At 41.9% G+C, this 13,092-nt stretch overlaps 1 protein-coding gene across 6 annotated transcripts in view; it reads left to right on the top strand.

The window, feature by feature from the left end:
- The window catches only part of LOC106590546 (zinc finger homeobox protein 4), a 180,579-nt gene that overhangs the window by 54,915 nt on the left and 112,572 nt on the right, over positions 1–13,092 (top strand). For 4 of the 6 annotated variants that reach the window (XM_014181654.2, XM_045710974.1, XM_014181653.2 and 1 more), the window contains exons 2-4: positions 8,536–10,954; positions 11,227–11,481; positions 11,829–12,123. In XM_014181654.2, the coding sequence (XP_014037129.2) occupies positions 8,582–10,954; positions 11,227–11,481; positions 11,829–12,123 (2,923 nt within the window). In that variant the 5' untranslated portion in view covers positions 8,536–8,581. The remainder of the gene's footprint in view (positions 1–8,535; positions 10,955–11,226; positions 11,482–11,828; positions 12,124–13,092) is intronic. The other 2 variants (XM_045710976.1, XM_045710975.1) reach the window with 1 other exon arrangement.

The raw sequence follows: 13,092 nt of genomic DNA, 5'->3' as shown, positions 1-13,092 counted from the left end.
ACGTTTTTTATGTTGTATATTATGATACATGTATAAATCATTAGATGTTGTATATTATGATACAGGTATAACAATTTGGATGTTGTATTTTATGATATAGGTATAAAGTTTTAGATGTTGTAGTTTATGATACAGATATAAAGCTTTAGCTGTTGTATATTATGGTGGTACAGGTATAAAGCACTAGATGTTGTATATAATGATACAGGTGTAAAGTATTAGATGTTGTATATAATGTTGGTACAGGTGTAAAGGAATAGATCTTGTATATTTTGGTGGTACAGGTATAACGTTTTGGATGTTGTATTTATGATACAGGTATTAAGCATTACGTAGATGTTATATATTATGGTGGTTCAGGTATAAAGTATTAGATGTTGTGTATTATTATACACATATCAAGTATTAGATGTTGTATATTATGGTTGTACATGTTTAAAGCATGTGATGTGGTATATCATGATACAGGTAAATAGTAATATATGTTGTATATTGTGATACAGGTATACAATTTTAGATGTTGTATATTATGATACAGGTATTAAGCATTAGATGTTATATATTATGGTGGTGCAGGTATAAAGTATTAGATGTTGTGTATTATTATACACATATCAAGTATTAGATGTTGTATATTATGGTTGTACATGTTTAAAGCATGTGATGTGGTATATCATGATACAGGTAAATAGTAATATATGTTGTATATTGTGATACAGGTATACAGTTTTAGATGTTGTATATTATGATACAGGTATTAAGCATTAGATGTTATATATTATGGTGGTGCAGGTATAAAGTATTAGATGTTGTGTATTATTATATACATATCAAGTATTAGATGTTGTATATTATGGTGGTACATGTATAAAGTATTAGATAGTGTATATTATGATACAGGTATATAGTATTATATGTTGTATATTATGATACAGGTATAAAATATTAGATGTTGTATATTATGGTGTTCCAGGTATTACGTTTTTTTATGTTGTATCTTATGATACATGTATAAATCATTAGATGTTGTATATTATGATACAGGTATAACAATTTGGATGTTGTATTTTATGATACAGGTATAAAGTTTTAGATGTTGTATATTATGATACAGGTTTAAAGCATTAGCTGTTGTATATTATGGTGGTACAGGTATAAAGCTTTAGATGTTGTATATAATGACACATGTATAAAGTGTTAGATTTTGTATATTGTGATGATACAGGTATAAAGTATTAGATGTTGTATATTATGGTGGTGGAGGTATAAAGTATTAGATGTTGTATATTATGATACAGGTATAAAGTATTATATGTTGTATATAATATTGGTACAGGTGTAAAGTATTAGATCTAGTATTTTTTGGTGGTACAGGTGTAAAGTATTAGATGTTGTATATTATGATACAGGTATAAAGTATTATATGTTGTATATAATATTGGTACAGGTGTAAAGTATTAGATCTAGTATTTTTTGGTGGTACAGGTGTAAAGTATTAGATGTTGTATATTATGATACAGATATAAAGTATTATATGTTGTATATAATATTGGTACAGGTGTAAAGTATTAGATCTAGTATTTTTTGGTGGTACAGGTATAAAATATTAGGTGTTGTATATTATGGTGGTACAGGTATAAAATATTAGGTGTTGTATATTATGGTACAGGTTTAAAGCATTAGATATTGTATATTGTGATACAGGTATAATGTTTTCAAAGTTGTGTATTATGGTGTTACATCTTTAAAGTATTGGATGTTGTATATTATGATTTAGGTGTCACGTATTAGATGTTGTATATTATCAAATCAAATCAAAGTTTTTTTGTCACGTGCGCCGAATACAACAGTTGTAGACCTTACCGTGAAATGCTTACTTACGGACTCTAACCAATAGTGCAAAAAAGGTGTTATGTTAACAATAGGTAAGTAAATAAATAATACAACAGTAAAAAGACAGCCTATATACAGTAGTGAGGCTACATACAGACACCGGTTAGTCAGGCTGATTGAGGTAGTATGTCCATGTAGATATGGTTAAAGTGACTATGCATATATGATGAACAGAGAGTAGCAGTAGCGTAAAATAGTGGTTGGTGGGTGGTGGGTGGCGGGACACAATGCAGATATCCCGGTTAGCCAATGTGCAGGAGCACTGGTTGGTCGGCCCAATTGAAGGACAATGTACAATAATTTATTGTTAAAGTGACTATGCATATATGATAGACAGAGAGTAGCAGCAGCGTAAAAATAGGGGTTGGGGGAGTTGGAGTTGGTGGGGGGGTCACACAATGCAAATAGTCGGTGTAGCCATTTGATTACCTGTTCAAATCTTTTTAGTATGGCTTGGGGGTAAAAACTGTTGAGAAGGCTTTTTGTCCTAGACTTGGCACTCCGGTACCGCTTGCCATGCGGTAGTAGAGAGAACAGTCTATGACTGGGGTGGCTGGGGTCTTTGACAATTTTTAGGGCCTTCCTCTGACATCGCCTGGTGTAGAGGTCATGGATGGCAGGCAGCTTAGCCCCAGTGATGTACCGGGCTGTACGCACTACCCTCTGTGGTGCCTTGGAGTCAGAGGCCAAGCAATTGCCGTACCAGGCAGTGATGCAACCAGTCAGGATGCTCTCGATGTTGCAGCTGTAGAATCCTTTGAGGAGCTCAGGATCCATGCCAAATCTTTTTAGTTTACGGATGATACAGGTATAAAGCATTAGATGTTGTATATTATGGTACAGGTATAAAGTATTAGATGTTGTACATTTTGGTGGTACAGGTATAAAGCATAAGATATTGTATATTATGATACAGGTATAAATTATTTGATGTTGTATTTTATGGTGGTACTGTTATAAAGTATTAGATGTTCTATATTATGGTACGGGTATTAAGCTTTTGATGTTGTATGTTTTGATACAAGTATAAGGTGTTATATGTTGTATATTATGGTAGTACAGGTATAAAGCATTATATGCTGTATTTTATAAAACAGGTATAAAGTATTACATATTGTATATTATGATACAGGTATAAAATATTAGTTGTTGTATATTATGGTACAGGTATAAAGTATTAGATGTTGTATATTATGGTGTTTCAGGTATAACGTTTTAGATGATGTATATTATGGTAAAGGTATAAAGTATTAGATGTTGAATATTATGGTGGTACAGGTATAAAGTATTAGATGTTGTATATTATGGTGTTTCAGGTATAACGTTTTAGATTATGTATATTATGGTAAAGGTATAAAGTATTAGATGTTGAATATTATGGTGGTACAGGTATAAAACATTAGATGTTGTATATTATGATACAGGTATAAAGTATTAGATGTTGTATGTTGTGGTACAGGTATAAAGTATTAGATGTTGTATGTTGTGATACAGGTATAAAGTATTAGATGTTGTATATTATGATACAGGTATAAAGTATTAGATGTTGTATGTTGTGGTACAGGTTTAAAGCATTAGTTGTTGTATATTATGATACAGGTATAAAGTATTAGATGTTGTATGTTGTGGTACAGGTTTAAACCATTAGATGCTGAATATAGTTGATCATCCCTGCTCTAGTTACTCAGGAGGCTAAACGTTTAACTTGTAACGCTGTACATTTTGGCTTGTTTTGGAACAACTAAAAGCAGAGAGCTAGGGAGCTAGTTAGTGTTGGAAAAAGCACCCAATTGTCATACTTGAGTAAATGTGAAGATACCTTAACAGGAAATGACTGAAATGAAATTGAGATTCACCCAGTAAAATTCTACTTGTGTAAAAGTCTGAAAATATTTGGTTTTAAATATACTTAAGTGTCAAAAGTAAATGGAATTGCTCAAATATATTTAAGTATCAAAAGTAAAAATGTAAATTATTTAAAATTGCTTTTATTATTCAAACCAGACTGCACCATTTTCTAGTTTTTATTTATTTTATTTACAGATAGCCAGTGACACACTCCAACTCTCAGACATCTCTTGACAAGTGCGTAAATTGGACCATTGCACCAAGTACTTTTGGGTGTCAGGGAAAAATGTATGAAGTAAATAGTACATTATTTTCTTTCGAAATGTAATACAGTAAAAGTAAAATTAAAAAAAACATATAAATAGTAAAGTACAGATACCTCAAAAAAACGACTTAAGTAATACTTGAATGTATTTACTTAATTACTTTACCCCACTGGTAACTCGTTAGTAGAGAGCGAGAGAGATGGTGTGAAAAGAAAGGAGAAGAGAATTCCCCTGCTTTAGAAAGTATGCTGTCCTCTTTGAGCGAGAGAAAAGCAGATGGAGGGAGTGAGAGAAAGAGGGAGGGAGGGAGAGAGAGAGAGAGGGAGGAGGAGGGAGTAACAACAATAGGCCTAGGACTCTTTTAGCCCTCTTTACGCTGGGGTCTGGTTAGCATTCCACTGCTATTATTTCTCTCTCAGCATCAGATCAGACACTTCTTTAATCACTTCACAGTGTGTGTGTGTTTGTGTGTGTTCATGGGAGGCCAGGGACAGGCAGGCTTAATTAAAAACTAGAGGTAGGACTGGTCCCAGCCATCGCTTTTGTTCTAGTAGGAAAAAGGAACTGTTTCAAACCAGGGGAAAGTTGGCCTCGTTGTCTCTCTCTCTCTCTCTCTCTCGCTCTCTCTCTCTCTCTCTCTCTCTCTCTCTCTCTCTCTCGCTCTCTCTCTCGCTCTCGCTCTCGCTCTCTCTCTCTCTCTCTCTCTCTCTCTCTCTCTCTCTCTCTCTCGCTCTCTCTCTCTCTCTCTCTCTCTCTGTCTCTCTCTGTCTCTCTCTCCCTCTCTCTCTCTCTCCCTCTCTCTCTCTCGTTGCTGTGTTGGAGACTATTAACATGAGGAGAGGAGAACACTGAGGTTACTAAACACTGCAGTAACTTGATCTGGGTTTTAAAAGCTGCTGCTCAGAAAGTTGACGGATAAAATATAGAGAAAAGAGGAGTTCTGATTTTATCAAAAAAATATTAAACCTTGGTAGATTGATATTCATAAGGGGACAATCCTGGGAACAACTTCCACAACTTTATTTGTAAAGCACTTCTCAAATATTGTGGGCTGAGAGCTAACTGAAGTTTTAGATGTAATCCTACTTTACTAGTTCCTGTGCTGTGAAACAGTGATTGTTGTTGTGACAGAAGCCAGACATCTAATGTAGAGATATAACACTGATTACCTGCATTAGCCTCAATGCTACTTTAGTTTAACACCTGGATTAGATTCATTAACACACTTTACCTGCATTAGCCTCAATGATACTTTAGTTTAACACCTGGGTTAGATGGATTAACACACTTTACCTGCCAGTACTAATGTTAATGTTGGGTCTGCTTGCAAAAGTGCACTGGCAGTAGGTTTACTAGAGATAGCATTAACTAGTTGTTAGAGCGCTATGTGTAGGAATTGCCTGTGAGCACAGATCTCAGATCAACTTACCCTCCCCAAATTCTAACCTTAACTATAGTGGGAAAACACAAAACTGACCTTAGATTATTGTCGATGGACAACTATTTCATTGTCTACAGTTGAGCTCTGTGTACCACGGTCTGTGCATGTGTGGTGAGTCTTATGCAGTGTAGAGACTTGTCTCAACACTAAGTCTTCAGAGAATATACATAATTCCTGTTAAACCAACTTTTTATGTCCAACACACACATCATGGGCTGTTACTGAGGAAGTAAGAAGCAAAAGGACAAGGAATGAATCCTCTAGTCTCTTTCATAATAGCACTTAAAGCCTGTTGCTACTAAACAGCTTTCGACTCAATGTCACGCTCTGACCTAGGAGAGCTGTGTTTTCTCTATTTAGCTAGGCCAGGGTGTGATAGGTGGGTGGGCATTCTATGTTTGTGTTTTGTGTTTTGGCTGGGTATGGTTTCCAATCAGAGGCAGGTGTCTATCGGTGTCTCTGATTGGAAGCCATACTTAGGCAGCCTGTTTTTCCTTTGTTTTTTGTGGGTAGTTATTTTCCGTTTAGTTGTAAGTACCTGACGGAACTGTCTGCTGTCATTTTTTGTTTAATTTGTAAAGTGTTCATTCTTTTGCATTAAACGACAAGATGAACATATTCCACGCTGCACCTTGGTCTACTCACTTTGACGCCTGTGACACTCAATCATATTTTCCCTGTAAGCTTCTTAAAACAGGATGGTACAGAAGCCGGAATGAAGTTGACCTGACTTGACTAACTGGTCAGATTTGTGATTTTATGTTTAGAGAATGTAATGGGTAAATTGTGTCTTAGTGAAAATGACATAGATACTCTTAGTGCTTCTAGACTATAGGGATAGAACAGCGGGTTTTATTGTTGTATAGCCTGCCTGTGTGTAAGACTGAGAGACATGTTTAACACTGTAGGCAAACATCTTATTCTCAGCATTAGAACCCACTGTTTCCACATTAATCACTGAATTTTTTATTTATTTATTTATTTCACCTTTATTTAACCAGGTAGGCAAGTTGAGAACAAGTTCTCATTTACAACTGCGACCTGGCCAAGATAAAGCAAAGCAGTTCGACACATATAACAACACAGAGTTACACATGGAGTAAAACAAACATACACTCAATAATACAGTAGAAAAATAAATCTATATACAATGTGAGCAAATGAGGTGAGATAAGGGAGGTAAAGGCAATAAATAGGCCATGGTGGCGAAGTAAATACAATATAGCAATTAAAACACTGGAAATACTTGGGTGCAAAGGAGCAAAATAAATAAATACAGTAGGGGAAGAGGTAGTTGTTTGGGCTATTTATAGATGGGCTATGTACAGGTGCAGTGATCTGTGAGCTGCTCTGACAGCTGGTGCTTAAAGCTAGTGAGGAAGATAAGTGTTTCCAGTTTCCAAGATTTTTGCAGTTCGTTCCAGTCATTGGCAGCAGAGAACTGGAAGGAGAGGCGGCCAAAGGAGGAATTGGCTTTGGGGGTAACAAGTGAGATATATACCTGCTGGAACACGTGCTACAGGTGGGTGCAGCTATGGTGACCAGCGAGCAGAGATAAGGCGGGACTTTACCTAGCAGGGTCTTGTAGATGACCTGGAGCCAGTGGGTTTGGCGACGAGTATGAAGCGAGGGCCAGCCAGCGAGAGCGTACAGGTCGCAGTGGTGGGTAGTATATGGGGCTTTGGTGACAAAACGGATGGCACTGTGATAGACTGCATCCAATTTGTTGAGTAGGGTGTTGGAGGCTATTTTGTAAATGACATCGCCAAAGTTGAGGATCGGTAAGATGGTCAGTTTTACGAGGGTTGAGTGAAGGATGCTTTGTTGCGAAATAGGAAGCCAATTCTAGATTTAACTTTACATTACATTTTCTCAGATGTGTCATCTATTTATTCATGTATTTTCTATTTGGCTTTATCTGTTGATTTAGCCCATCACATAGGGAGAACACATATATATAACATTTGTTTTTTGTATCTGTACTTTTCTACATTGTATCATCTCTCTGCCATCTCAGATTAGACTTGATTATGGTACAGAACACACACACACACACACACACACACACACACACACACACACACACACACACACACACACACACACACACACACACACACACACACACACACACACACACACACACACACTTCATTTCAATCCTCACGCTTTACCATCCATATAGTTCCCTCCCACCGGCTGTGGATTGTTTCACTTTAATCCACTAATTGCTTTGTTCTGTGTCACAGAAAGAGAGAGATAGTCGGACATGGAGAGATAGACAGGCAGTAGCAGGTGGGTGGATTTGAAGTTTACAGTTGCATTTTAAACCCTCATTCGAATGTTGGTTAATTCACAGCTTGTCTTACAAAAGCAATGGTTTACAGGGACAGGTCTCCATTATACATTATTCTTATAGCACCAAGGAACTGTTTAGTGTACTGTTGGTGCTGGCCAGTGTGGACAGGGCTTGGACAGGGCTTGGACAGGGCTTGGGGAGGGCTTGGGGATGAGGTTTAATGAATGACGCTGGTGCATTAATCAGGGAGTTTTATCTACCTGCTGAGGGATCTTTATCAGGCCCAGATTTAGGCTAAGCTGATTTTCTTACCGACACAGGAGTCAGAGAGACTTTTCTCTCCTTCGCTCCTTTACTCTTCTCCTTCTCTCACGGCCAGAGCGAGGGATCTGGCCGTCACATTTGTTCACTCCTCCCTCTGTTTCCAGAGCATTTTAATCAGTGTGTGGTCAGAGAGAGAGAGGAAAGCAGTGAAACTTTTGTGTGGAGGTGTTCACTTGTTTTCAGCGGCAGGCGATGGGCTCTGGCTGTCAGCTCTAAGACAAAGCCACTCAGATCTATAGTTTATATTGGAATTTCTCTTTTCACAGGTTGTCAGGCGGCTCCTTTAACTAATGCCTCTGTGGTAGGCATTCCCTGGCAGTCAGCGTTCAATTGTCACATCAATTATGGAATTATGGGTGCAGGATCTTAACATTCTGTTTGTTCTATTATTGACCGTTAATGATAAACCGTGTGATTGCTATTATTGTAATACTTTTGCAATGACATTCTCTTTTTCTCTTTAGGTCCCTGTCCGGCTGGATGAGATGAGAGCCCCGTGTAGAGGTCGCCATGGCAACCTGTGACTCCCCTTCTATGGTCGTGCGGCAGGAAAATGGTCAGAAGCTGTTGTTGCTGCCAACAGGGCCGTGTGACGCAGAGAAGACCGAGAGAGACCGAACTGCAGTTGCCGCTGGGATGGATCCCAACTCTGACACCAATCACACCGCCGCTGCACCGGAGCACATCCCAGTTACCCCCAATAATACCACAGACACCGGCAGCCCACTGAAGACCGAGCAGCACAGCCGTATAGAAAGGTTTACCGGAAACGGGACTGTTACCGGAACCGGGACTGTTGTATTGGGTTCGGACCATGCCCACACTGCTGCTTCGCTGGTGGCCCCAGTGAAGGAGATCCCCTGTAACGAATGTTCCACCTCCTTCTCCAGTTTACAGCAGTACATGGAGCACCACTGCCCCAACACTCGCCTGCCTAATGCAGCAGGGCGGGAAGAGGAGGAGGAGGAGGAGGGCGAGAGTGAGGGAGAGGGGAAGCCTGATGTAGTGGCGGAGGTGTATGAAAGAGACAGCGAGATGGAGGATGAGTTAGAAGATAGTGACGTGGAGAACCTGTGCGGCGAGATCGTCTACCAGCCCGATGGATCTGCTTTCATCCTGGAGGACTCCAAAGAGCATCGCGGTGGCGCCTCCCAGGGCCTTCTGTCCCTCAAAACCTTCCCCCCTAGCCCCCACAATCCCACCGCTGCCACCAATAATGCACATAGTGGTTTGACGACCCATGGGGGGGATCGGGACCAGGCGGAGCTGCCTGCAACTGCACCCATGTCCTTCTGCCCACAGGTCATCAACACTTTCCACATTGCGTCATCCCTCGGGAAAGCATTCCCGGGTGACCCAGCGGCAACATCGTCGTTCCCAAATACCTCAGCATTCGCAGGCGCCAGCGGCCCGGTGTTGCACAGTTTCCGCGTCTACGACCTTCGCCACAAGAACGATAAAGACTATCTGACGGTCGACGGCGCAGCCAAAAATTCTTGTGTGTCCAAAGATGTTCCCAACAATGTGGACTTGTCCAAGTTCGAGGGCTGTGTGAGTGATGGACAGAGGAAGCCAGTGCTGATGTGTTTCCTCTGCAAGCTGTCGTTTGGCTACAGCCGGTCGTTTGTGACGCACGCTGTCCACGACCACCGGATGACGCTCAACGAGCAGGAGCAAAAGCTCCTGAGCAACAAGCATGTCTCTGCCATCATCCAGGGGATTGGCAAGGACAAAGAACCTCTTATAAGCTTTCTGGAACCAAAAAAATCCACCAACTCTGTGCTACCCCACTTTTCTACTGCCGCTAGCTTCCTGGGTCCCGATTCAGGGTTCCACGGCCTGTGGAACACGTTCCATGCTGAGAACGCTGATTCCCTCCAGGCCGGGTTTGCTTTCCTGAAAGGGAGTGCGAGCTCTAACCCCGCCAACCAAACCCCCAGAATCCCACCAATGCCAAAGGCCGAGACCAATCCAAATCTCGGGGGTGTGACCGGCACCTCCCTCAGAACCCCCGCCAGTTCTGCTTCCCTGATTCACTCATCTCCCACGGCAACTGTCTTGGAGCGGGATTCTCCCGAGAGCGACTGCGAGGGCCTTCCTCCATGCACTTTGCATCCTAACAGACCCGGGTCGGACCTGAACTCATACCCGCTGATCAAACGTGAGCCGGCTGCAGAAGGAGGACAGAGTCCAGAAGAAGACATGGAGGACATTTACTTCAACAGAGGGGTGGAGATGGAGATGGAGGATGACGAACCGGTGGGCGACAGCAGTAGTAGCAAAGATTTCCCTATTTTAAACCAAAGCATTTCACACCTGTCTAACAGTGTGCTGAAGTACAGTGGCAACAAAGGCCCCTTGTCCTTCTCTTCCTCCTCTCGTGAGGAGATGGAGAAGAATCAGCTGAACTCAGACCTAGCCAGAGATAGAGATAGCAGTAACGACTCATCCAGTGAAGTCCTGGCTGGTCCAGATGGCTCTTCCCCCTCCTCTCACCTGATGATGCCACGAGACGAAGAGAGTCCGGGACCCCTGCACCAGCATGGGGGAAACCCTGGCACTCCTGGCACACCGGGTACCCCTGGACTGGGCGAGGGGTCCCCAGGCAGTTGCATTGAGTGCCCTAAATGTGACACGGTCCTAGGGTCCTCCCGATCCTTAGGAGGGCACATGACCATGATGCACTCTCGTAACTCCTGCAAGACACTGAAGTGTCCCAAGTGTAACTGGCACTACAAGTACCAGCAGACACTGGACGCCCACATGAAGGAGAAGCACCCAGAGTCTGGAGGGTCCTGTGTGTACTGTCGTACTGGGCAAGCTCACCCACGCCTGGCCCGGGGAGAGAGTTATACATGTGGATACAAGCCCTTCCGCTGTGAGGTTAGTCTCTCTTTCTTTCTCCTTATTTTTTTCTCTCTCTCTCTCTCTCTCTCTCTCTCTCTCTCTCTCTCTCCCCCCTTTCTCTCTCTCTCTCTCCCCCCTTTCTCTCTCTCTCTCTCTCTCTCTCTCTCTCTCTCTCTGTCTCTCTCTCTTTTGCTCTCCTTCTCTCTTTCTGTCTCTCTCTCCCTTATCTGTCAAAATGTTCTCTCTGTTCCTTTCTCTACAGTATATCTCTATAAATAACACCCTCTCTATCTCTGATTTATTTCTAGGTGTGTAACTATTCCACCACGACCAAGGGCAACCTGAGCATCCACATGCAGTCGGACAAGCACCTGAACAACGTTCAGACCCTGCAGAACGGGGGCACTGAACCACAGTACACCCACACCCACACCCACACCCACAGCCACACTCTCTCCCCCTGCCATAGCCATGCCAAGCCCGTGCCCAGCGGCAGCCTTGTGGGGGGCTGTGGTACCCCCTCGCCGTCCAAGCCCAAACAGAAGCCCATGTGGCGTTGTGAGGTGGGTGAAACTACACATTGGACTAGGGCTGTTCTAGTGCTGATCATTGTTTTAGACACAAATCTAGGATCAGCTTATCTTCCCCTGATCCATTAGAGGAAAAATCACAACTCTGCCAATAGATCAGTGTCTTGGCGCAGCTTCTTCTTACTATGTTTGACTGACACTTTTCCACTTTGTAAACGTGTTCACCTGTATATGAGCACTTAGTTACCACACATCCTTTGAGAACCCATTCAACTAATGTTCCTCATATATATATATATATATATATATATATATATATATATATATATATATATATATATATATATATATATATATAACATACACCTCTCCTCCTCCAGGTGTGTGACTACGAGACCAACGTGGCGAGGAACCTGCGCATCCACATGACCAGTGAGAAACACATGCACAACATGATGCTGCTGCAGCAGAACATGAAGCAGATTCAACACGGTCTGCACCTGGGTCTGGCACCGGCCGAGGCTGAGCTCTACCAGTACTACCTGGCTCAGAACATCGGCCTGACCGGGGTCAAGCTGGAGAACCCCGGCCCAGACGCCCAGATGATTATTAACCCTTTCCAGCTGGACCCCAATACGGCTGCTGCACTCAGCTCTGGGCTAGGTGAAAATCAGGGTGAATGTTTGCACTTTATTTTTCGGTCACTCTCTCCTTCTCTGTCTTTCTCTCTCTTATTTTGCTCTGTCTCTATCTGGCCCATACCTCCTCCAGAACCTATGTCTCTCTTTGTTTTGATCCGTCTCTATCTGGCCCATACCTCCTCCAGAACCTATGTCTCTCTTTGTTTTGATCTCTCTCTATCTGGCCCATGACTCCTCCAGAACCTATGTCTCTCTTTGTTTTGAACTGTCTCTATCTGGCCCATACCTCCTCCAGAACCTATGTCTCTCTTTGTTTTGATCCGTCTCTATCTGGCCCATACCTCCTCCAGAACCTATGTCTCTCTTTGTTTTGATCTCTCTCTATCTGGCCCATACCTCCTCCAGAACCTATGTCTCTCTTTGTTTTTATCCGTCTCCTTGGCCTTCTTTCTCTTTTTCCCTCTGTCCTCCATTTTCTTTCTCCTCCCCCTGTCTGTCTTATCGCCTTTCATCCCTCTGTCATTGCTTCCTCTCTTAGGAGGTGGAGGGGTTCAACAAAGAGCCCATACTGTTAGCCACCCATTCCTCATGGCAACCTGGAGGTCACAGCTGTAGCCTCGCTGTTTCTCATGTCTACACGCACGCTTGCAAACACCAATCAAATCAAATCAAGTGTTAATTGTCACCTGCTTCGTTAACAGCAGGTGTAGACTAACAGTAAAATGCTTACTTACTTCCACCCAACAGTGCAGAACACTCTAAAATTGAAATATTCACAGAAAGAAATTGTAGGAATGAAACTAAAAATACACAGTGAGCAATGATCTTGAGCCTGGCTACATACATGATACCAGTACGGAGTCTATATGCAGGGGTACGAAGGATATTTATGTACATATGTACATCTACAAAAACTACTATCAGATGTTATATAGGGCATTCAGAACTATTCAGACCCCTTGACTTTTTCTACATTTTGTTATGATACAGCCTTATTCTAAAA

The sequence above is a fragment of the Salmo salar genome, chromosome ssa29, assembly GCF_905237065.1.
Source record: "Salmo salar chromosome ssa29, Ssal_v3.1, whole genome shotgun sequence".
Taxonomy (NCBI): domain Eukaryota; kingdom Metazoa; phylum Chordata; class Actinopteri; order Salmoniformes; family Salmonidae; genus Salmo; species Salmo salar.
The sequence above is the reverse complement of the archived record's forward strand: the minus strand, read 5'-3'. Positions and strand labels throughout refer to the sequence as shown.